The sequence below is a fragment of the Euprymna scolopes genome, chromosome 1, assembly GCF_053919585.1.
Source record: "Euprymna scolopes isolate OS-2025 chromosome 1, ASM5391958v1, whole genome shotgun sequence".
Lineage (NCBI taxonomy): Eukaryota > Metazoa > Mollusca > Cephalopoda > Sepiida > Sepiolidae > Euprymna > Euprymna scolopes.
In genome coordinates this window covers 183402372-183429997 of record NC_136482.1, presented here as the reverse complement: position 1 = coordinate 183429997, position 27626 = coordinate 183402372, and the positions used below count along the sequence as shown (strand labels likewise).

Sequence of the window (27626 nt, the reverse complement as noted above, 5' to 3'; positions counted from 1 at the left end):
AAGTGTTTTCAAACACTAACATAAGTAATCTGTCACAAATGATTCACACCTGCGCATTCATGAAACTTGACAAAATATAGAACTGATGACCGGCATGTACCAATTTTTCAATTTTGACTCCTTAGCAGCCCGTTTTTCCAGATAAAAACGGATTAAAAAGTTATCCACGTGTCTGAATATCCTATACACTAAATTTCAAGTCTAGATCAAAAATTCATTGAGTATATAGATTGAAAAGTGTCCTCTCACATACACACACGCATTCTCACTTTTATAGATTATATAGATGTGCATTTTCCGTGCTAACCTAGCTTCAATAATTACACATTGATTTTGTAAAATCTAATTTAATGTTAATCGAATATTTATTGAAATAGTGCAAAAATAATTTTAAATCAAAAAATTAAATCAACCACAATGAATATCGGTTTCTTCAAGGCCAGCCATTTTAATCTTTTGTTAATAGTTGAAAAATACAATAAATGTGATATTTAGCAATTTTAAATTCTATATTGTGATACTTAGCAATTTTTAAAAAATTTGGAAGAGTTTAAATTTCTGGACAAAAATCAAAATTCTGGCTTGAAAATCATTGGAAAAAAAAATCAATTTTGGACATTAATTAATCCAAAAATTTTATAGAAATTAAATGAACATTATCTTTAAAAAATTAGTTAACAATTCGGATTACTCGAATTATATTGTAATTAAATTTAACTTTTGAATATGCTGTTCAAAAAAGTATAAAGAATCCTTGGCAATACCGGGTAGGTATAGCTTAAATACAAAACTACTGAAATAGAATGTAGGTTTTTTTCATAGAAGTCGTATTAGAAGTTGCAGTAAACTGTAAGTGGTTTAACTGACCCAAAAATTTAAATATTACGAAATGAATGTGAAACTACATCTCTTTGCTGATCAGCAAATCATGTTTATGACCTCAGACTCTCGAGAAAAAAGAAAAGAAGGAAGGAACCAGATTGATTTTGTTCACACGCTGATGATTATAGATTGAACTAGTCTAAATATAACTAGTCTCAAAATTCCTAATCTGGAATACTTAAGAGAAAAATCTATTTTTATAGAACTGCATGACAAACTCTTGCTGTGAAGAAACTAAAAGAAAACTGTTTAAATCTGCAAGCGGATCCTTTTAAGTGGATTAGGACAGCAATTTATTTTTTGTAGCAATGACATTAATGATTGATACTTTTTCAGAATTATTTTCATTCCTCAAAAAATTCTCAGATCCATATGTGCAGCGCATTATCAGGATATTTTTTTGGGGGGGGGTGCTTTTGTAGCAATTATATCAATAATTTTATGAATCAAAAAAAGGATTAAAACAAAAAGGTGGGGTGAAAGTTAACTACTTTAGCAAAAATATGGACAAATGCTGACGTGTCTTAGGATCTGGAATGGAACATCAACCAAGGATCTGAAAACCAATGTCAAAATCTTCAACTCTACAGTGAAACTCATTTTGTAGGATAGAACTAATCTGGATAACAATAACCACAAATAAAGGGGTGATAATTATTGTAATTTATCTAAAGTTTGTTACTTTCCAATTTTCACGCATTGGATTATCTTTTATTGATTTCAGGTCCTGGATTATAGTTTATATGAGACTTATATAGTCTGCAAGTGAACTCATTCAGTCACTGACATTTAAAAACAATATTTTGTTGGAATGATAATATTTTCTTGTTATTACTTTTTAGGATTTCAGTAATTATCTTTCATTGTGCAATAAAAAATGTAATTTAAACTTGATAGTTTTAATTTCATTCGTTTAAAGCAAGAAATATTGGAAACTATGTTGATTTTTCTAGAGAAATATTCAATTTTTTTTTTAACTACGTTCAATCATTTGTTCAATCCAAGGCGTGCAGGTATTCTTGGTGAGAACAAAAAAAAAACTTAGACGATCATCATTACAAATACAAAGTTGTACTCTTAAGATTTGATTTACGATGGATAAAGTGTTTACAAAAATTTAATGGACAAAAAAAATAAAAATTTAAATTAATATGTAACCTATCATAAAAAAAAAAAAAAGAAAGCTGTTTGGAAAAGCTGTTGAAAAATAGACATGGTAAAGCAGCGACATCTGCTACTGGGTCTGACTCAAACTAACGACCAGCTAGGAAGTCTCCAGCTACTGTACAACAGAACACCACAGATGAACATGTTCAGTCCACACCGCATAGGGGAAGAAAAAAAAAAGTCAGACTGTGGCTTAGTTATGAGTCAGTTGTAACAAGGAAGAGTATACTAGTGTAAACATAGTGGTCCTCTTACATAAGAGTCAATTATTGGTTAAATAGTAGAGAAGCAATGAAGGATACTAGGTGCGAAATCATACAAAATGACTTTGAAGAAGTGCAGCAAAGAACTGGTTATTTCCGATTCTATAATTGGAAAATAGTTGAAAAAAAATAAATAAATAAATAAATAAATAAAAATAAAATAAATAAAAAAAAAAAATCACCAATTCTAATAACTGATTCCCACAGAAATGCTACTTTTATATCACAAGTTTGGTATGTAGTGCTACGATACAAGTGCGAGGAATGTGGAAATTCCACAGTTAATTCAAGTAAATTGGTTTTTATTTCATTACCATGCATTTATATTTTTAAATATCAAGTAAGTAAAGCACAGAGTTTAAAAAATAATTTATTAGCCATTATAAAAAAAGATGAAGTTATTCCAACAAGGGGAATAGTGCTAGCAGATAAGGCTGTCTGAAGATACTGGCTTCCTCACCTAAAATGCACTAAACATTGATGTTTAGTTTTTTCATTTTTGCTTTTCCTTTTACAAAACTCAATCATGTTCCACTAAAAAAAAATTATCTTCAAAACTAGTAAACGAAAGACTATAAATAAAACAGTAGATGCACATGTGCATGTCTATGTGTGTAAATATTGAACCGATAAACTCTTAAACTACTGGTTTGATGACACTAAAATTAACAGAAAATAGTAATCATACACCAAGGATGGTTTATACCGAGTAAAATCTTTGTTTGGATGGATGAATAACAGTCATATCGGTAAGTTGAAATACAAACTATTTATTTTAACTTGCCGACATAATTTTACTTCTTCCTATACATGCCCAAATTCAATTCATTTCGTCAACTTGCTTAATATTAAATCTTATCTCTTGATTCCTACATCGGTAGGAGACGCGGCTGGTGTGCTAAATGTTTTCGTTCCGATTCTAGCAGATGGTACCAAAGTCTTTCTTTTTAACTTTTGAAATCGCTACTATATATTAAGTAAAATATAATTTCAGTAGAGAATTGGCTTTGTAATAATATGAAATCTACAGAAATTAAAACATTTCAGCATATTTTACGATCAGACAAAGCTGGGAATCCTCCGCTAGTAAATAAATATTTGAAGATTTCTTTAAGTATAAAATTTCTTTTACCAAAATGAATTCGACATTAATCCAGAAAGGGCTGATATGCTGTAAAATGAAACGATGGAATCACTATACCCTTTTCTTACATTTCTTATTGCAGATAAGACTTTTGGGGAAAGATCAAAGTGTAGTACACATACCTGTTCATTGTTCCCTAAACATGGCTTCGCATATTCATGGATTAGGCTATTAACCCTATCAAACCATATGCTAGTATACCAGGCTAGCATCATAACATAAAAACGAATGCTCAGTAAACAGTGTTGCCAATTTAACGATTTTCTTGCTAGATCTGGAGATTTTGTTTGGAATATAGTGGGTAAATTTTGGATTTAGTGGCTAGCGTTTTATTTTTCTTTAAAATATGGGGATTTTGAGCATAACAATTTTCCAATTCTTATTGCAATGCAGTACATGTTTTTTTTTATAAATATATGTACAGTGCATATTTTGAATTGTATATTATTACTGAATTGTACTGTATTATTACCTAAGTTTGCCTTTAAAGTTTTCCCATTTTCTGTCAATTCTAATATACATGTACGCATAGAAAATGACTTTACGATACTGTTATACAGTATGGGTAACTATACTATGTGATGTTACTGGCCTCCTGTACTTACGTTTCTTTTTGATTAAAATATTGTTGCAGTACAAAATTAAAATGCGTTTACATTATAATTACTATATTAGTGAAATATACAACTGTATGCAATATAACTACATTACTGTTAACGAGTAAAAATGTCTTTAGAAAGTGTTTGGAAAACATTTAGTACTGAATATACTCTCATACATAGACGTTTTAAAACTATATCTAATATTCAGGGGGGGGTGCAGTGGAGTAAAGAACATAACCCTAGTGAATAGCAAAGACATTGTACACTGCTTAGACGAATGTAGCTGGTTAAAAGTAGAATAGACAGAATATCCCCTTCCTATACACTTTCCACGCTTTATCTTTTGCCTAATTTCTAAATTAGGCTTTTTTTTTTTTTTTTAAATTTGCAAATAAAAACGTGTAGTACTTATTCTGTTCAGTTTGAAGAAACTATCTTAGGCATTAACCCTTCATTCTGGAGAAAGTTATAGTTAATCACCTAAGACACCCTCACCAGGGTATGTCGATTAGTCTATGCAATTTTTATACCTGTCGAGAATGCCCTCTTATGAGGGAGGTGAATTCTCACAAACTTTGCTTGTTGCTATGGAAGGCAAAGAAAAATCAGATATTTATTTTATTTTTTTGTCTGTTTCTTTCAATGAGTTTTGGTTCAACAAGTTATAGTGGACTTGTATTTTTTTTGTATTTATGGTTTCAAAAACAAACAAAACCAAGTTACACTTAGATTTTTTTTATCTAAACTATCTTTATCTTGAGTGCTGCAAGTTAGCTTCTTTTTTTTTTTAATTCAAATTGTATTCATTAAATAATTTTTAAAATTAATTCACATCATGTGGAAAAACCTGACTGTCCTATTTAAAAATCAAAATTATATATATATATATATATATATATATATATATATATATAAAAAATAAAAAAAAGCATATATAATTTATTACTTGTGGAAGAATAAAAGTCAATTGGATCTTTCAACGTTGCAATCAAGCATATTTAGATTGCAAACTCCATAGTCAAGGTCCTGGATATGACCTTAAACTATATCCAGTGGTGAGGCCCCAGCTTGCGGGTTTTGGGGAATGTGGAGCTACCCTTTTAATTGCCATTGCTCCCAGGTCCACTCTGACCCGGAGTGGTAGTATCTGTTAGGGTCTCAACTACGGTTTAAATAGAAACTGACTTGAAAACAACAAATATACTCTATTAAAAATTTTTCTTCAAAATCTTTGGATTCGGCATTAAATAACCTGAAAAAGGTTGATATGCCGTAAAACAAAAACAACTAGCCAACCAATCCATAGTCAAATTTTAACACTTTACAAAACTGCACATAAACAAGATTAGAAAACTGAAAATCTTGAGACTATTAGTATGAAGGCTATTGTTAGGTTTGATATCGGAGCTCTTAGTGGCAAGTGACATAGCAGTAGGCAGATGGACAGAGGTCTATCAAGAATTCTGTAAGCTAAATAGCATTAATAAATTTTTTTCAGAAATCAAGAAAGAGAAAAACGTATTGAAAAGGAGCCATTTTTTAAGTTTTTCACTTAAAAATAAATATGCAGATTGACATTTTCAAACCAAATTCTTGTTTGATAGATTTGTGGAAAGTTGAGATTGTTAAAGAGTTGTCAAATTAAGCTTTACTGCACAAACAAAATGTTGAATTGAAGAAAGAAACTAAATCTAGAACAATACAATGCTTATATAGAATGTTTGAGAATTTCCTGTAGTCGTAAAAAGACATGCTGCTGCTTGCCCACTTCTGTAGCGCTCATCGATCTGTAAGGGAATCTCAAGATTTATAAAATGATCTAAGTAAAGATATGTGCCGTTCATATTGAATCAATAATGAGACAGATAATGAAAAGGTGAAATAGAAATCAAAATTCAGTTTTTTTTTTATAAAACTTTCATGTTCAATACTATACTGTAGGATTTCTCAATCCGTTTTGTCCCAGTATCTTTTAGTCATCAAATTGTTAGAAAACTAATTTTGTTAAAGTAATGTTTTGATCTCTAAAATTTAAATGAAATTAATGGATGTAAATTAGTGTTCAAAACTTAATTCATAAAGATTTGCCAAAAAAATGTAAATGATTTTCTATTCAACAGACTAAATGTTTCCTAATTCCATTAAAATTTCAAAAGGACACAAAATATTTTTTTTCAATCCACAAAACATTAAAAAAACGAAAATGCATTCTTAGATTTGATTTCATAATTTTTTTAAATTAGATTAAAAAAGTTTTATGCTGTCGAGTTTTTTTTTTTATTAATCTATAATATAAAAGTGAAAATGTGTTTGTGCAATTTTTTTTTGTATGTCCGGCAAAGGCTTTTTTCCGGGGGGGGGGAGTTAATCTCAGAACTTTTTATATACTCCCTAGATTATAATATCTCCAATTTACAAGAGGAGGTCGTCTATCTTTTATTTGAGCGATGTTTACACGCTATTTCTTGCTCTCCGCATGTTTGTTAGGCTTTTTAGTATAAAAGCGAAACTAAAAAACAAAAGCAAACTGTGTTCCCGGCTGTTTGTGCCGGCACGTCCAGAAACAATGGACTTTGATCAATGCGAGGAAAACCCGTCATAGACAATTGCTATTCATTTGGACACTCCTCTTTTTGTGGAGAGTTGGTTTTCCCAAAAAACAAACAAATACGCAGAAAACTTCAAACTTAACTGGTTCTGCATGATTCCATTTCTCTATGGCGAGATGTTTGACCTAGAAAAGCAGACGTTTTTTTAAGCATTTAATTTCATCCATTCTCACCTCTCTGCCCTCTTAGCATCATGGTAAGATGTCAGGCTTTCTTTCCACCTTCGCTTCAAGGCTCCGGGTTCGAGCCTACCCCCCACCCCCTATAAACACACGCCGATAAACACCCAAGCAACGCCAGGCACCCCCACTAGTAGTAAATAAAATAACTTAATCTGTAATTATCATTATTTTCACATGCACACACTAAAAATATCTATTTACAAACTCATACAAAACTACATAAAGACAGGCAAATCCTTTTAGAAAAGTTATTAAATTATTGTCAGATTATTAAAAGTTAAGCTGAAAAGCCCCAATCTAGGTTGATTCAAGCAACAAATAATAGAAATGAGAATCACTATTTTTGTATGTTCAGATTAAATATAAAAAAACGTTTTGTTTGAAGAGGAATTGAACCTTTAATCCTCCATTCATTAATTAGAAATTATGAACATGCTCGGTTTTTATTTTTCTTGCCTCAAGTCATTCTTTACAAAGGGTGGGGTGGGGGAGTAACCGGCAATTTAGTTCTGACAAATAACTCTCCACAAATACAAATTAGAAATCATCATATTAGGTTTAACATTTATTTTTACATGCTGACATGTATTGGATGGTTTCAAGAAACTGACCTCCAAACTAACCTATCTATTTATCCCCTTTTCTCTCAAATATTTACTTATCACTTTCTTTCAGGCTTCCATTTGCTTTCCTCTGCCAACTAGCCTTACTATTTTAACTGTTCTATATGTATTAACCGAAAAGATTCTCATTCTTTAAACATGACCATAATCTTTCTCTAGTTTCATTAGCCTATCTTTAAATCTTGCATCTATTGTATTATTCTAAAATTATTTCTGAAAATATAGTAATATAGCAAAATTAAAAATGTTTTATTTCTAATCTATTAGAAATAAAGCAATTTTACTACATTGTTAATATTTAGATTTAATGAATCATTAACATGGCTCGATTGCATCAAAATTTGTTTTCATGTGACAGCATTCACCTGGCATAGGTAAAGCCCGCTATATGTTGTATTGATCACATCTCATACTGCTCTGCTCCAAGCTTGATAATATCAGCTCTTGCGATATCCACATAGCCATGATTGTAGCAATGAATGCTTTAAAGGCGTTGGTCAGATATGAGTTCCAAATGTGGGTAAGTCCATGGCTGATCGTTTACATATTTTTTTCCAACTACGAACTTTGAGATTGTTACCTTGTTGATCAAGTCAATTTCCATTCACACTTCCATTCGACCTTCTCCCAGCTACAAAGACATCTTTGGTCTCATTCAGAAATTCTGCTTTATGGTTGTGAAACTTGGTCCATGCATCTCATTGATCTATAAAGTTGCTGCCGTTACCACATTTTGGAACCCTAGTCATACAACCACATCTCACATGACAAAACTTGAACAATGTTTTAAATTAAAATCAAATACAACCGATGCATAATTTAATGTATTTTCAGTTTCATCACAATTCTCCACTATCATCCGTTCCTCATCCATCTTAGATGTAGCTTTCTGTATATTTCAGTAACAGAAGATACCAAAAATATTTGTTCCTCATGGGATGTTATAATGATAAACGTTTGTACAAGACAAGTACCATTCCAAGAGCCTCCATGGTTATGACAAATCAAGATGACTGATAATCACTTGCTGTAGGTTTTACATCAGTTTTCTTAGAGGTGTTGCCATAGACCCGACTGAGGAATCCCATCCTAGCGTTCAAAATTATTATTTTTTTTAAATTACCCAAAACTAATGTGCTCTGTTCAAAGCAAACTGGGTTTAAGGTTTAAGTAACCTGCCTTTTAATCATTCTTTTGTTTGTCCCCAAAAGTGTCAAACACAAAGATCAGAGCTGAAGTTAGTTATCACAGGTTTTTTGACCTACTTATAATTTGGGATATGTAAATAGCTGCTGAGAAATTATTCAATAACAACATCGAAAACTTATTTGAAAATACATCATTTAAAATCAAAATTAAAAATTCTGCAAGAACTTTCTTCTCAACCTAATATTTCTTTCATAGGTTACATGGTGCAAGTTTGGAGAGTAAGTGCAATAAAAATAAAATAATGTATCTTATTACACATACATTTTGTCCAACTGTGAAGAATATTCTTTTTATTATACTACAACATATAAAAAGTTTAAATTATCCAAACATACCGAAAAACTACAAATATCTCCAGATTTCTATTTTTAAAAACAAGAAAAAAAAGTTAAGCAAATATTTAATGATGAATAGAAATTAATGTTTTTATTTTAAAAAATTTGACAACTTTTATTCACTATTCATATCTTAGTTATACTCGACAGTTTGGCCGATGTAACCTCAGACCTTCAGGTGAAGTTTTACATCAAACTCTGGAATCTATATGGAATTTTAAATTGAAGCCTTTGTTTATTGTTCTAATTCAGTCGGTTATGCTCGGATAGAAGTGCTAATTTTTATATTATCTGTAGTAAGGCCTAAAGCTTTCATCTGTAGAAGACCGTCACTTGTGTTACATCATATCACAAGCTCACAAATTAGGGTCTCACCACAGGATGTAATGCCATCCTAAGTTGGCCAATTAGAACGTATCAGTAACTTTAACATTAGAAGAAAAATGTATTTAAAACAAGTTTAGATTAGTAAATAGTGTAAATCTTTTCACCCAACTTCCTTTTGCTGTATCTCCAAAATGGTAAATGATACAGACACTTTAAATATATATAATGTAGACACTATTTCCAGACAAACATTTATATTAATTTTGCTGGTCTTATTTGACAGCCATAACACTGGCAACACATGTTTTCAAGTCAAAGATTTCTTTATGAAATAGTGCACTATATTTATAGTGGATGTAGCAGTGGCAAGAGTGAGTTTTTCATGAGCATGAAATAAACATGAAAGATGTTTTTTGTGAAGAAAAACTTAATTTCACAAATGAATAACGTTTTCAATTTGTTTTCCCATATTTTTCTTCAACAATTCTTGCTTACCAAAATAAAATATTTGTTACTAAATTAAATTAGAAAAAAAAAAAAAATAAATAAATAAAGTGATGTTTGTTTTTGATTTAGTGTCCAATGACGTGCTGACTCAACATTATAATATGGTGTCTGCATTCAAGGTCAATTCTGATTCGATCCAGTCTCCAAATTTCAACTACTCTACAATTATTACATGAAACTTTCATTAGAGGTCATCTTCCATAAGAAATGCCTTATTTGACCTTCCATGACTTTCAGGGTTGATCTAGGCCAATTTACATTGACCTATAAAATTCTCCATATGCCAAGTTTGGTTTAAATTTAAACAGATTCTTTGTCTGCAGAACACCAACAGGCACTATTTTATTCATAAATATCGGAGGTTTTACGAATAGAAATTATTTGAACATGGACTTTTCTTATAAGTAGGTTTAAAGTGTGCTATTACATTAAAAGTAAAATTGCTTAAAAGAAAAAGCAATACAAGCTCATATCGTGTTTTTTCAAGCATTAAAAAATAGCATAAAGTGTCGTGTCTTGTCTTTCAATTAATATAAACGATTTAAAGTTAAAAATAAAATTTTTTAAAAAAGTTGATGTTCTATCATAAGTTGCTATGGTAACCATCTAGTTTTTAGATGAATCATTTTCAATTTACAAAAAGTTAAAAATGTTTCATGAAATAAAAATCTATTACAAAGAAAAAACGGCTAACAAGGAAGAGAATACCAATGAGAAAAACCCAAAGTAATAGAGAAAGTCATAACAAAAAGGTTAAAAGGCAAACAAGTACAAAAGATCATGTATTGATATTCATGAAAGATGGAAAATAATGTAATGAAGTCACATAGCCGAACAATATGGGGACAGATTCACTTAATTTACGCTATATTTTGGGTTATTAAACCTCACAAAATGAATACCTAGGAAAATTCACTGAATACAAGTTATTGGGAGGGGGGGGTCATTTTTATGTATGTGTGAGGGAGCTGGGATATGCAAAGAATAAAAAGTTTCATAAAAAAAAAAAAAAAAAAAAAAAAAAAAAAAAAAAAAAAAACGACAAAAAAAAAAAAAAAAAAAAGAAAAGAAACATTCCTTTATGCCCGGAAGGAAAAATAGAAGAAACAAGTTTAAAAAAAACAAAAAAACAAAAAAAAAAAAAAAAAAAAACTGAATTTGAACGGATAAGTCATAGTAAAAATTTTTTTTAATTTCTTAGCTTTGAAGACAATACACTCCCACCACCTTAAAATGCAGGGTCTAACAAGTAGCATGTACAAATGTAATAATATGAATTAACAGAATTTACTTGCAAATAGAAACTTGTGGAAAGTTGATAAAGTGGAAGCAAAATTGTCAAAACAAATGCGTGTGAGCAAAAGATCTACACTTATATAGACGAAGAAAACTATATTTTAGATCAACCTGTTAATGTAAAGATCTCGATTCTTGCTGAGTGGGCCCATCCCCAATACCCATATATTTCTAATCATTTGCTGAAGGGGGGAGGGGCGCGTAAAAAGTTTGATTTGTTGCTTCATTTGTGAAACATACAAGACAAGATTAAACAAGTATGAAACAAAGCCTTTCTTCTCCCATTTTGTCTTACGAATAATTCTCATGGTGGGGTATAATATTCCAGGTCATAACAGAAATCTAATACACACACACACACACACATGCAATATATATATATATATATATATATATATATATATGTGTGTGTGCGTGTGTGTTCCAGGCTTTGTTAAATATGAAATCACCCATTATTGAATTTGATTATTAGCAAGTTAGTTACAGCAGAGAAATATGAATAGTGTGAAACTATTGTAGAAGGATTATCTGAACTTTTTTGTTTTTTTTTGTTTTAATGTCAAACTATTTTATTACAAGTCACTTTTTTTACACTAATTTTATAAGTATGACCATTATACTCCAAAGCTAGACAAAATCTGATTATAATTTTAGAAAAAGCCAATTCAAAAAAGATTAATTTTTAACATTCAGTGTATAAGAATTAAAGTAAAAAATTTTAAGTGGTGGATTTGATAAAATCTGTTCAATTATTATGAAAGATTCAGAGAATAAGCAAAATTTCTTCTGTTTATAACAATGAAGGGTGACAAAAAAAAAGAAAAAAAATGTAAAATTTAGTTATATTCAATTTCACTTAAATTTTAACACCATCGTATGCTGAATTTTAATTGGAGAAAAAAAAAAAAAAGAAAAAAAAGCTCCTCAAGAGACAATTTACAGTTCCTGTTTAGCATTACATTTAAAAAAAAAAAAAAATCAGAAAATATAAAACTATCTTTATGATGCACGTATCTATCAAAGAACAAAGAGGTCACATTTAAAAAATTACGTAAATTGATGAAGTACGTTTTTTTTTTTATTTAAAGAAATCAAATTTTACAAGCTGGACAGGACATTTTTTGTTTATTAGGGTGCATTTAAATTCAAGGCTGGACAACTTTATTCAATTAAGATTTATCTATTTCTGATGGAAATCACAGTACCATCAGTAAATGCATAGATTGAATTGATTGTTTAAGAATATCTACTCTTGTTGGTGAGATTTATTGACATTTTTAATTGACTATTTCATTTTAACATTTGACAAAGTAACATTTGACAAATCTGGTGGCTGGAAAGTTACATTATTTCAATTGAGACCAGAATTTTGTGTTTGTATTACAGTAATAATTCAAATTCATCCCACTCCACTTAAAATATTGTATGTTTGATAAGTGCTCCGGATATTGTCCGCCTTTTGTTGGCCCAAGAATGACAACTTCAAATCCTTTGTATTTCACATGAAACTAACCGATCAGATATTCGGTTCCATATTAGACAATAACTGACTCCAAAGGGCAACATCAGTCAATCATATCCACACTTAAAAGCACATTACTCAAAGACAAAATGCAATATTATGCATAGTATCTATTTATATGACAATGGATTACATTTTAGCATACTAACTTACAAGATTATAAACAAAAACATTTATAAATTTTGCAAAAGAAAAAAAGGTGAAATTATTATACAAGCTTTAGGCTCACCAATATGTTCTTGATCAGCATTTGGATTTATGTGCAACACATAGTAATGCCAACCACAGAGCAAAAGGAAAAGATAACGGACCAAGTCAAGTGTATAAAATGAAAGCTATATATGGAAAAAAAAAAAAAAACTTGCAATATTAACCACAAGAGGAACTCGTATGGAAATATGAGTGTATTTCCATATAAGTTCCACTTGTAGTTGATATTGTGACCTTGTTTGGATGGATGCTATATACAATACTCAAAAGATCTGAGGAAGAGTTAATAGGTTTAACATTTAGTAGCATAATTCTCCATCTCCAAGATGAAAACTTCACATAACTGTTAAACAGAAGTGGAATCCATAGGCTGTGACTAAAAATAGATACTGGTGCCAAAGAAAACATTATCAGTTTGTACATTCCATAAAATATGTTAATTTTAATGCATTCCCAACATTGAAAACAAATGAAACAAAACTGATTACAATGGCATCCCAATATAATGCTATGGTAATATCAATAAACTGTGCAAGTACAATAATTCAGACTACCATAACAGCATTTCATGCATGGTGAATGTACAAGAACCAGCAGTCTTGACTACCACCGCTAGAACTGTCTGCACAATCAAACAAAACTATAAAACCGTACAATATCTTTAGCTGAGCATGGAAAGTTGTTAGTATGGTTTGTTTCACTTCAAGCATTAAATAATTTCAGCAAATTCATGACCCTACACAAAATGACAGGTCCAAATACAAGTAATATACTAGACTCTGCAATGGAACGTTTTCTGAACATAGTATTCCCACTGGAATGGTCAGTAACAATAGATCACAATACTCTTGCATAACATTCAAGGAATTTGCCCAACAATAGCAATTTGGTCATTTAATGTAATCAAGGTTTCCTAAATCAAGTAGTTTTGTGGACAGATAAATTCAAATTATGGAAAGAACATAATTCAAAGCAAAAGGGAATGTTTCTGATTTAATAAGGTTATGTTTACAAGCAATGCTCATCAGCCACAATTTTCAAGGTCCAGTTGAACTATTGAACAACTGCATTATGAAAAAGAAACAATTGCAAAGATTCCACCATTCATCGTCGTTGAAGTTTACAAGTAAAAAGGTTACCATGATAACACAGCACAATTTTCCAATGCTCACAGGACCAACTGCACATTTTAGATTACAAAATGGAGCAATGAAAATTAGCAAGAGTACTGACTGAATTTGTCTTCAGTTCCTAGATGAATATTCAAAGAAATGCACTCAGTTTCATTTCAATGACCATGTCACAAGGTAAAACACTCCAACAGAAACAACATTCCAGACTAGAGAAACAACACAACCAGAAGTGCCCATAAAGCACAAATGCCAACACGATACAAAAACTCATAATTTAACATTAGTAAGAATCAAAAAATCACTTTTTCATTTTTTTAAGTATAGGGATAATAGTATCTTAGGAACTAGTTTCTTACACTTAATGTAATCCCTTTACATAGAAATACAAGCAGGAAACTTTTGGGCACTTAACATACGATGTTCACCGACTGTTTCTGTATATAATTGTTAAAAAAAAAAAAACTTATAAAGTCTTCATTGTAATTAATTTATAAAATCATTCATAGGTATTACAACGGCTGCAAAAATAAACATGCAAGTAAAATGGCACTATATGAATAGAAAGGAAATGTAGGAAGAAAGGATAGTCATGGATTATCAAAGTAGTCAGATGGTGAGAATCCTTGTTGGGAGATTGGATAATAATGGAGGCTTTGGAAATGTTACTTCATACACAAACATTAGTAAATCGCTATATGCCAGGAAATAGTTTCATTCAAACTAAACTAAAAAATTAAAAAAAAAAAAACCCACACACACACACACAAAAATAAGAAAACCCAATGAATTAAAAAGATCAGAAAGTTTCACTTCTCTTGTTTCCAAATCCATGAAAGTTCTACTACAGTAGGCAATCATGGCTCATCTTACATCTATTGCTGCCATGTCAACATGATTTTATTCCAAAAGGTTTGTGTTACACAAATTTACTTATGGTGGAAGAATAGGTCATGAATATAATAAATGACTGAGAATATTGTTCACACGGTCTTTCTGAACTTTGATTCCACCAAACACCACTTATTTCTACATAAACTCAACACCTCTGGCCTCCATGAATCGATTATAAAGTGGATAACATTCTTTCTTGATGATTGTATGTACAGAGTTCAAATAAGTGACAATGTCATCCGAGATGGATGCATGCAGTGGTGTTCACCAAGGTGCTATGTCGATTCCTACTCTATATCAATGACATATAGGAAGAAACGTGCTCCTATTTGCAGAGGACTTCAAATTGGTAGCCTGTAGAAGTGAAATTGACAATATTTAACCTGACCTTCAACATGCCTGAAAATGGTATACTGGATGGGACTTGTACATCAATGTTGAGAAATGTTGCCATATTGAAACAAGTCCTCCTTCTGACTAACACAGCTCTACGCAAAGAGATAAAGACAAAGTTGACTTATCCAATAAACCATCTAAGTATTGAATCCAGGTTGGAAAAAAAAATAAAATAAAAAGAAGCTTTCTCTACTAACTCATTCCTTAAATTTCTCCCACTTTATGTCCCTTGTTGGATGACTGTTAGAATATGGTGTCCAGCCCTCTGCTTCTTACATAATACATGATATCTGGCATCTGGACAGAGTTCAATGACTGGCTACTCAAATGGTGCAAAGACTACAGAATTTTCTCTATAAAAGCTGACTAGAAGATTAAAATTTTCACCCTTGAGCACCAACATTTATATGGTGATCATATTTTAGCCTAAAATCTTCAATGGCTATTATGATCTCTCTCTCTGGACATTATTCTCAGCTGGAACAGAAAGACATTTCTATACAGGTATTACCAGAAATTGTTACACTGCCGATTTTGATTAAACTGGAGGAAAGTGCCAATAATGCAATTCAAAGCAAAATTAAGCAGCTGTTGGGCCTCTGTATTCTCTTCTGTGTAAATTTCTGACCCCCCCCTCATCCCTACATAGCAACTTGTTTCATTTTTGACAAGTTTATTGAATTCTATACATAAAAAAAAAAAAAAAAAAAAAAAAATCAGCAGTTACTTTCCTTGTTTTGGAAGTTTTCAAATCTAAAACTAATTAGAAGTTAAACGTATCGTCAGTTCATGTATATACATGCTGCAATAAAATGTGAAAAGAAAAATAGAGCATAACCAGAAACATTTGTATAGACTTGACATGCATTCATAGTTATGAAGAGAGATTGCATATATATATATATATATATATATATAACTATCTACCCTTGTAAAGCAACAAAAAGATGAGAAAATAAATTGAGTGACATACATTTATATGGATATTTATTTTCATACTTTTAATTATTAATATTTCATTTTTCATACTGCCTCATGCTTGAATTTAGATGTTTCGTGAACTCAACTTTTCCTTTCAGTTCTGCTACCTATCAAGATTAGGTAGTCATCAACTGATCCCCTAAATGTCTTAAGCAGCTTTGGGTCATTGATATCAATATGGAACACACTTTGAAGCATTTGGGATAACTGATGGCAAATAATGTGGCCCTACCAATAGAGACATCATAGTGCAACATACTTTCTCATGGAGGCCAACAGAACAAGACTGGCAATTTTCTCCATTCGATGCACTGTAACTAGGATTGTGTCGTTCTGATGGTTTATTGCTGACCACGATTTGCAGCCATAAAAGAGTACAGGTTCAATATATGTTACATGTTGTCAATCTCACATAGGAAGGAATCCCTAAATTCTGTAAAATTTAGGACAGCTGCTTGAAGACCCTCCATATAGCAGATATGTTCTCCTATACTTATATCAGTTTGTCTACTGGAATCAATAGTGTTTGCTAAGTAGATCAAATTATTAACTCTCAACACCTATAACTTTCCATGGAAGGCAAATTTCAACAGATATTGCAAATGAAATTAACTGCATTCACTACACACAACAGGAGTAGGTTGGTGCACCTTTTGTGACATGACTTGTATCATGTTCTGTGTTTGATGGCATTTGAGCCAGTTCCAAGCTGAAAGATGTTCCATGGGTATTTAACTTGCGGAACATTTCTACAGTATCAGATATCATATGCTTTGTTTTTGTCATTAACCCATAAGCTGCTCCTTTCAACCTGTCAAATGATGTACTTCCTTCTGTTGCACTGATAACAATATCTATATGTAGAATCTCCTATGGAGCACCACTTCTATAGGTTTTTGTCAGCTCATGAAGGACGATTATAGACAAAAGTGAACTCCTGTGTTATTTCTAAGGGTTAAGAGAGCAAACCAGCAAAGGTCACAACCATGGTCAATTTGCAGTAGAGTCTGGAACCTGCATTCACTACTTACTCAGGAACAAACAAAAGTTACGCAAAAATAGAACACATGTTTGAGAATTTGATTAACACAAAGCTGACATTCCATGACATAGCATAGCGAATGTCTGTTTGCAGTGTAACAGGGCTGAAGAATAAATGGTTGAGCGTGCCTTCTTTATCTGAAGTGAATTTTGGCCGTTCTGGTGGGTATATCAGTGAGATGATGACTCATCAATCCCAAGCAGTTGGTATTGCTGGATGTTGCCTACTGGATTGACATGGACTAAGAGACGAATGGTGTTTCTTGTGATCCTGTCATAGATAGAATGGATGCATCTTTTTCTCACCAGGATCTGATTTTATTCTTCAAACATTATGAAAAAAATTAAAAAAAAAAAAAAAAAATAAAGCTACATTCCATAGAATTTAACTTAAGTTGCGAGCTTGTACATATGAAAAGGACTCAAATTTGAATGTTTTCTGAGCATGGTGCACACAGTTTTGGGCGTTTTTGAAACTCATCCTCAGTTAAGGTTTTAGTGAGGGAGTCCTGTCATTTTTATTTTCTTATTTTTACATATAGATCTAAGATGACCATTCATTTTTATTCTATTTTAGAACTTCAAATTGTATCCAGTCCCAAACTCCACCTTATTTTATTTGCTCTCACTTAGAGATTGAACTGCTTGTTTTCAGTTCTAAACAAACTGGAAAACAGCAGACGATCTACTATTAAAAAGGAATTTTGAGTGTTTTTGATGTTCTACTTGATTTTTCATAAAATTGCACTTATCTTTTGTAAATAAAATTCATTGTAGTCCAAAGAGTAAATGTGGTATTGTGGTGATTGTTGAGCTGATAGACAAAAGGTGAAAGAAAGAAACAGTGGTGAACAAATAGATAAACAGTGGGTGACCACTGACCTCCCTCTCACTTTTGAGGGTCTTGTGCCTAATTTGCAAAATTTATTTACCTTTTTTTGCAATTTTCCACATGTATTGGAGGGGAGGGGACTTTATCAATCTCTAAACAAAAATCAAATTATATTTTATACAAACACTTATTTGGGAAAACACTTCAAATATCTTTAAATCCACTTGTAAATTTTTACATTATATAATTTATTCAAAAAGGATGGATATTCAGAAATGTACGAGTTTTAAAGATCCCCTTAAGCATTTGGTATATTGTGCAACTGCAAGTATTGCCGATATACCAACATTAGTAGAAAAAAAAAAAGAATCGTTTTTAATTTTATTAATGCTAGAAAATTACTCACACCAGAGCATCCTATATCTTTATAAGGTCACAATTCGCCCATGCATGGAGTATTGTTTCCTCATCTGGGTTAGTGCATCTACCACTAGTCTCTTACTAGGGTCAAATTAAATTGGTTCCACACTATCGACCAAGCTCCAACCTCTGTCCTATCACTGTTGATGTCGCTAGATGCCGGACAACCTTCTACTCTAATAGTTTCTTCTCTCAGACTGCTAGACTTTTGTATTCTTATCCCGTTTCCTGCTTCCCTGACTATACTAACCTGCAGAAGTTTAAATATAATGTGAACAGATATCTTGCTAAACTTCCCACAATCCCCAGTCAGTTAGACTGGATCCCAACTAGTAGTCGCTTACGTCCAAGTGGTAATGTTTTGTTTAAGGTGAAAAAAAAAATATTTTAAATTAACACATCAATAATAATATAGTAACAAAAGTTTCAGATTAAACGACTACATAGAATAAAAGTGTGGGTTTTCTTTTCTAAGAAAAGGAAATATTGGTGCATTATTTTGCATCGGCCAAAGAAGCTACAAGACTGGCAAAGGTGTTTAGTTTTCTCCCACTGCAAGAACTTTCGAATAGGGTCGAAAAGTGGGATTGAGAAGTCAGCTCCCCCACCCCAGGGTCATTGACCTGTAAAAAGTGTCTGGGCAGCCCCCCTCGGCGCTTCAGCTGATTAGCAATTAACTAATCCCTTCTGGGAGGGTGGACCTCCCAGAACCGCACAGAACTAACATCCCACCGCAATCAAAAGGAACCAGATCATTATAAGAATGATTTAATCTGTTGACTTGGGGATTAAGGATAAAGATCCCAGGTATTTCATGATTAATGTACGACAACTAATAATCGTACGATAAACTTTAATTTGAAAATTTCAAACGAAAAAAAATAGAACAGCTTCCTGAAAATGTGGATATTTATTCAGATCTTAACTTTAGAGAAAAAAAACAAAAAATTAAAATGGACGATGACCACCAACTAAGCAATATCTGAACTGATAGTTAAATAAAGTATATGGCAAATCTTAAATATATTGCTATCTTAAAAAGGAACAAGTAGATATTTTTTTTATTACAAAATAACTTTCTTTAAATACACATAATTACTTTGAAAGGCAAATCAATGTAGAAGATGAAAAGGAGTGTTATTTCAAATTCAGAGGAGGGTCATTTTGCATGTTTGTAAATAAGATTACCAATGACACAGTTACTACTTTCATAACAATCACATGACAATTCACCTACTTATTTAAACACGAGTTCTTTCAACCTGGGTATGGGGAGGCTTAGAGAAAAATAATTTAAAAATAAACAAAAACACACACACGGGGGGGGGGGGGCGATATTGTTTGGCCATAAAATTATCAATTGAACTCAAGTGTTATAAAACTAATTTTTATCAAGGTTTTAATCTATAAAATCACAGTTTGAATCATATCTGAAAAATTTAAGAATTTTAAAATCAGAAGTGACTATTCGACAGCTTAAATGTTTCCAAATTCCTTTTCAAACTTCGAAGGGTCACAAAGTAATTCACTTTTTTTTGTCAAGCATTAACAAATGATTAAAATTCCCAATTTGTTTAGGAATAAACTGAAATGCATTCTGATGGATTTAATTTAGATAATCGCTTCCCTTATTTTGTCCTTTAGTCCTCACATTCCACGAGCGATGTTTCTGACAAAGGAGAATTGTTTTCTGGGTCAGAATCTTGGTTAGTTTTTGATCATTTTTTTTTTTTTTTTTTTTTTTTTTAGCTCTTAAGTGACTTCATGCCTTGTCTGAAGCGATTTCTATAAAGAGATAGATAATTACATATATTACTAAGTAACGTTCATACGTTTGTTTTTATCGTGTGATTCTTCCGTCGAAGACGGATTTCATCGACTCCAGTATTTCCTACTTTTATTTCTTCACACAAAGAAAATCTTGACAGTAAATAACTTGACCCAAAAACACACCCGAAAAGAAAGTATGTTGCTAAAGTGCGCAGTACATGTGATGTAATGTTATTTCAAAAGAGGAGGAAGAAAAAAAGTATTTTCTGCTGTGATTTGTTTGTGGTTTTCATCGTGTTCAGGGACAGAATTGTTGAGGATGTCGCAAACAGTAAGATGACGAATTAACCAAATGTAGAATGAATGAAAAATTAAATTTTCATTAATATTTAATTTCCTACTTATAATTTTCGGGTATGTTACTAATTTCGACATAAGCAGATATGAAATGGTTTTAATTGAAATTCAGTTTTGCGGCTTTTGATTTTCGTTCTTATTCCGAAGAAGCACCAAATTAAATATATCCCACAAATAGGTAATTCTAAGTTGAAACACCCCCACCTTTTTTTTTTTTTTTACTTTTTAATGCCGGTCTTTTATTAAAAAATAAATTTATAATAATGTATCTTGTTTCCTTTGAGAGAAATATTCTACTCAATACGATTTTTTTTAACACTAACTCAACCTCAAGTTTCAGGTTTAGTTCGACAAAAAGTCGATTTAGCTTGGTTCGTATTGTGTACAAGCACCGAAATAAAAACTAATTTTTGGCGTATAAATTTTCATTCTGACATGACATTACTTTCAAATTGACAGTTTAAAGTCTTCAAAATGATTTTAAGTTCATGACCACGGTGAAATCACTGTCGCAACCATTTTTCATTTTAATGAAAAGAAAATGCCCGATATGATACTTCTGTTTTAGACGCTTTTCTCAGCATTACCCAGGCCAAGAAAAACGCAGTTGAGGGACGAGGGTTACACCATTTCAAAAATTTCCAAGGGCCACGAAGATCTAACTCACCATGACGATTATTTTTCATATAAATAATTTCAAATATACTATAATTTTCAGTGGTCGGCAGATCTAAACAAGAATCACTCCCCATCCTGTATATTAATACCCAATCAATAATCTCTTGGAAAAAAAAAAAAAAAGAAAACGAAAGCCATTCTTAACATGAGATGTTGGGGAGGGGTGTTCTCGTTCAGGTTCACCCAGTGAGTGGTCGCTTTTTCTTAGCTAGCTTTTTTCTCGACTTGTATAAAGATGGCGAGTTTGTACCCAATTTCAATGAACATTTGTACAATTTTAGCAACAAGTAAATTTTTACTAAGCAATAATATAAAAGATGGCGAAGTTCAGACTTTTTGATCATGTCAAACTGATTGTATATTGAAACTAATTTTTCATCTTTTTCCACAATCACAACCAACCCCAGGTGACATTCCTCACCGAGACAATTACATTTTCAACTGTTTAAAAAACAAATACAAAAAAACTAACATCTTTACTACAAATTAAACGAATTTGTATTATTTAGACTATTTTAATTGTTACATTCACAACGTTTCGGCCGATGTAAGTCTTCAGGTGAATCTTTTTAAACTTTGGAAACATATGAACCTATGACGTAACGGTGGTTAACAATCAATTCGAAGCGAGTCTTCCAAAAGAGAGAAGGAGAGTTTAATCCTAAGAATTAAAAACAAATTAACACTTTTACTCGATGATGGCTAATGGAATGAGAATAATCAGCGAATATCAAAGCGCCCCCCCCACCTGCCGTAAAATTAATTTCTTTTCACGTTTTCTTATCTTTTTTGCGATTTATTGTCGATAACAGACCAAACTTTCATATTAGCAGGAAAAAGTTTTATTTAATGACTTTTAACGTGGGGGAATCACTTTTCAATTATAACGTTATTAAATTGATACCCCACTTTGCGCTCAGTCTTCCTTATAAATTGTTCGTTCATAAATTATTTCAGTTTGAAAATTACAATTTTTTAAATTCTTCCTTATAAATTTTTACACCACGGCGGACACGTGACACCTTAAGGAGAGTCGTGCTGATTGACCGCAAAGTGGGGTATCAATTTTAGAACGTTATAATTGAAAAGTGATCCCCCACATTAAAAGTCACTAAATACACTTTAAAACATTTTCCTGCTAATATGAAAGTCAAGTCTTATCGACGATAATCCGCAGAAAAAAAAAAAAAAAAAAAAAAAAAAAAAAAAAAAAAAAAAAAAAAAAACGTAAAAAGGAATTAATTTTACGGGAGGGGGAGAAAGCTCGTTTGGGTCCGCCTCGCCTCGGCTGTTAATTATTTTGCAATTTTACCATTTACTATGCGATTCTTATTAAATTGCCTCTCAACGATAGAGTTACACAATAAGTTGTCGGTTTTTAATTCGAGGAAAATCCATCTTTCCCCCAAAAGGAGCACTCCGGATTGGGGGGAAAAATTGCAATCTAAAAGAATTTCTCTTTGATTGAGGAGAGAAAAGATTACGTATAGTATGAGAACAGATACACTTTAACGTTAATTCGATTTTGAAAAGTAAATGGAAAGTACACGAAGTCGACAACTATTTAGTGGAGACGTAAAAATAAGTACTGATTTTTATTTTATTTATTAGTCCATCGACTGAGTCAGATTTGGATATTGGAATTCACTCTTGTCCATTCGTTCCAAAAATTCTCAATGACTACCCTTTACATTTTTCTGAAATTTTGCATGAAGTTACAACTAGGCAAGGGACGAAATGTAACATTCTCGGATTTGATAAAAATTTTGGTTGTGTCCCCAGGGGGTCAAAATGGCCAAAAATAGTAGTTTTCGGTACTTAGAATATTTTCCGACCATTAGATTTTGCTGAAAATTACCCAAAAGCAAGGCCACATGGATGGATGGATATACATCTGGAAACATTTTATCCTGGGAAAATTGTGGTTTCGTCCCCAGAGGATCAAAAATGGTAATTTTTAGCCCAAAAATGGACAAAAATAGTACATTTCAGGACATAGAATCTTTTTCCGAAATTACTGACAATTACCCAAAAGTTTCGATATACATCTGGAAACGTACGATGGGAAAATTCTGGTTGCCTCCCCAGGGATTCAAAAGCGGTCAAAATGTTTTTTTAGTCCAAAATCGAAAAAAAAAAAAAAAAAGACTTTTCGTCCCCCCTCCCTCCCCACAATGTAAACAGAATTTTTGTGAAAGATTAAACGGTTCTTCTGCTCGGTTAATGGCGCGTTGCGTCATTTAGGGGAAAACGGTTAATTAAACTGCAGAAGCAACTGTTAAAAACTATACAAGTTCTATAATTGAATACCGCCCCTAAAAAAAAAAAAAAAAAAAAAGTTCGTGAAAACTTGCAGACAGCATTATTAGCGTCCTAAATCATGAGATGAAAAAGAATGAACGAATCTTAGTAAAAAAGAGTTGTCTCCCTCAGAACAATGATAAATAGTAAAACAGCGCCCATTTATTTGTTATATATTTGTTTTTTGACAACTATTTCGTACATCTGTGGATTGTAAAATACACCCTAAATTTCTCTTTATAAAATTGAATGTAAGGTGCTTATGCAGGTGCACCTTTGCTACTGCTGCTGCGCTATTTTTTAAAAATAGTATTTAAGTTAAATTAAAGTTTTACGATATCTTTTAGATTAAATGGTGAAGTGAAAGTAGCGAAGACTATTCGCCGAATAGTTAGAAAACACCCTTCCCATGTTAAGAAGGGCTTTCTAAATATGGTTATTATTTCAGCACGGTAATAAAAGCGCATAAGTATCGAATGTAAATAACTTCCAAAAACAAATAAATAAAGCCATAAATAAGGGGTGGCATATTTTAAACTTGTGAATGGCTTTTCCATTGTTTAAATGTTTTCAAATTAATTCTTCAAATTCAGGTACTTATGCAGAGAATTTTCAAATTTCTTCAACTCCATGTTTACAGAGGTTTTTTGTGCGAAAGGCACCCCGTGCTATTTTTTTTTTTTAATAGCATTTTCAAGATGAATTCAAGTTTTACAGTATCTTTTGTTTATTAAATCGTTAGGTGAAAGTACAGAATAGTTAGGCAACTCTCCTCTCCCCATGTTAAGAATGTTTTTTTGGTATTATTATACAAACACCGTGACAGCGTTAGGGTTAGGGTTAGGATTAGGGTTAGGTTTAGGGTTAGGGTTAGGTTTAGGGTTAATTCGCTGTCACGGTGTTTGTATAGTCTTACCGTTTTTTTTAATGACAATATTTCAGCACGACACCTCTGCAAAAGTACCCGGATTCATTTTGTTTTTAAATATCAAGAGATTTAAAATGACATTTAAGAAACTTGAATGCACAGAGAATGGGGATTTAACTTCGCAATTTTTTTTTTTTTTTTATATATAATAAGACTTAAAAATTTGCTGAATTTTATGCTAAATAAATAGATTAATTGTAAATAAAAATGTGAAAATTACGTAAAGGCGATAAGTTATTTCAAAATATCATTAATATATAGGTAAAAATGATGACTAACACCCGAACGCTGTAGCAGTTTTTAATACCGGGAAAATATTTTCACCGACAATGACGCGGACGCGCTTATCAAGTTCAAACGAAAATATGACAAGCCAAAGAAGTACTTTAACAAGAAAACAAAGGGTTTCTCAATTCTTTTTCTAGGGGAAACAATAAACAGTAACTCACCCTTTCGTATCTAATCCGTTCTTGGGCCTTTTCCAACTTTTCAGCTTCCAATCTACTTATTGTATAACGAAGGTCCCCAATTTCGCTATTCTCTTGCTCATATCGAAAAGCCAAAGCCTCCAAGAGTTCTAGGGATCGAACCACTTTGTGCATGAGGCCAGTGACCGCCTCGGAACCATAACATTCAATAAGTTTCTCCAGTTCTTTACCGATTCCGGAGGCCTGGTCGTAGACCTCGGTCACGGAGATGGCGAATCCACCACCTTCCATTATGTCAGTATCGCCCGTTAAAATATGTTCGTCTGTCATTCTGATTCTTCGAATGGTCTCTATCATACAAGACGAATCCATATGTATTAAAAACTCGCTCCCTTAGAAGGTCGAGTGTGCTCTTCCTCCACACCACCACCCTAAAAAGAGTCGTGGGGGTCGAGTCAAGAAATTGTTATATAGTACTTATTATTTTAAATAATACAATTACAAAAGGGAAGATATGGTCACTATGACTTCGTATACACAAGTGTATACTCTCTCCGTTTTTTGCCGTGTTAACGACACTAGTAAGCTATCCACCCTCTCACTCCTACTCCGATTATAATCTATACTCTCCCTTCTCCTTATTACTTACCTCCTACTATTTATCATGTGATTCAACGCAATATATATGCGTCACTTCCGGTTACGATAAAATAAACTCTTTGCTTAGGTACTTTTTCCCCATGGCGATCTAAAAGCAGGTTGTCGTCATTAATCTTAATTCATTATTCAATATTAGTTTAATAATTATTTATTTATTTATGATCTATTCACAAGTAATGAAGAAAAATAATAATATAAACTAATGTTTTTAAAATAATCTTTTTTCTTTTTTTTTTTTTTACTACGACGCCATATTTTTGCTGCTTGGTGCTTTTTTTGATATTTTTTTTTACTGAGTATAAAAATTAGCAGAAATTCCTTAAATATTTCAAACCACTTGCAATTATAATCCAAGTTTTCGGGGGGGGGTTAAAAATATAATGTGTTGGTTTTATTAACAAGATTTAAAAAAAAAACCCACCAAAACAAAAGAACTATTGTGCAAATTTTGTCGTCTGCTATAATTCCAACGGCTTCAATTACTACAGGCATGAATTTGATTTTAAATATTGACATTTCATCCACTTTATTATGCAAATGAAATTTATTCATTACTATTCAATGTTGGTTAAAATGTAAAGGGATTTTACGTTTTAATTAACTTTACGAGAATCTTAAAAGCAAAGAATACCGATCGGACATAGCCTTCGTAAAAAGAGGCCTTTCTTTTTTCTACTGACGTCACAATGGTTGGTGTCACTTTCGAAATTCCTGAAATTAACTGTTATTTTCAGGAGATTAATAGAGGTTTTCTCATTTTTTCTTTCTTGTTCAGTCTTGCGATCAGTATTGAAAGAATGGTGAAAAGAAAAAAGAATACTTGTTTGGAGCATATTAAATTATCTGTTAAATATTTTTTGTGGTAAGAAAACGATATTACAAAGTATTAAGTAGTAAAAAAAATTCAAACATTCAACTAAATTACCCAGTACATATTTTGGTGCTTCTACAGAATTGGGACGAGATTTTTTGAAATCGAAAAACTAGATTTCACATGAAAACAATGGTATCTACATATTCCTCGTATTTTTAAGATTATTATATCAGAAAATTACGAAAATTGATAAGGTAGAAAAATTTTTATTAAAGAAAATAAAAAATAGAATTTGATGAAAACGATCGTAAAACACAGGAGAGTTCAACAGGGAGATAATTTGCCGTTTGAATTAAACAATGATGGTGGCAATTTTTCACCTGCTAGCACGATTACAGTTATTTTTTTAATAATTCAATAATATTTGTGTAATTTTGACTGCATAATTTGGAAGCTACCATTGTAACTTATTAGAATTGACAAAATAAATCAGTTGAAACCATTGTTTTTTATCTGAAAACTCTATTTCTTGACTACAAAACCTTGCCCCAATGATGAAGAAGCACCTATTTTTTTTTTTTTGATAAGTTTTTTTAAGATTTTATTTTCACATTAATAACTTTTTTGTTTGCATTAAAATTATTTATTGCAATTTTATTTGATTTATTTTAAATTTTTTTCCTACTTTTATTTTAAAGTAATTTATTTATTGCTTTTTTTTAATTAACTTATTTGATCACTTTTAAATAACTTGTTTATCATGCTTTTTTTTTTTTATTAAAGTAACTTATTTATCCTTTGTTTACGTTTGAAATGGGTAATAGCAGTCAAATAATGATGACTTGTTTTGTCTGATTTGCCACCGTTTTAATTTGTTTTATTTTTGCTGATTTCTTTTTGCTTTAATTTTTACTTTTTCATTTTGTATTTAATTTTATTTTTTAGGTAAATCGTCCCAGACACGGCATGAAACCACTTAATGTAAGGAGCTAAAAATTACTACTTTAAGGTCAAAAACTAGCCAATGATAAGTGTTAGATGGATAAATTCAGACCCAGAAAACAATAGTTCTTCCTCCTTTGTCAGAAAAAAATGCTCCTGGAGTATGAGGACTAAAG

At 31.6% G+C, this 27626-nt stretch overlaps 1 protein-coding gene across 13 annotated transcripts in view; it reads right to left on the bottom strand.

Annotated features, from left to right (window-relative positions):
* The window catches only part of LOC145278012 (RILP-like protein 1), a 188812-nt gene extending 163105 nt beyond the window's left edge, over positions 1–25707 (bottom strand). For 7 of the 13 annotated variants that reach the window (XR_013868274.1, XR_013868272.1, XM_080130272.1 and 4 more), the window contains exon 1: positions 25056–25707. Coding sequence is in view for 8 of the 13 variants with exons in the window: in XM_080130272.1 (XP_079986398.1) it covers positions 25056–25406 (351 nt within the window). In the remaining 5 variants the exon portion in view is untranslated. The remainder of the gene's footprint in view (positions 1–25055) is intronic. The other 6 variants (XR_013868277.1, XR_013868275.1, XM_080130264.1 and 3 more) reach the window with 2 other exon arrangements.
* Positions 25708–27626: the final 1919 nt, after the last annotated feature.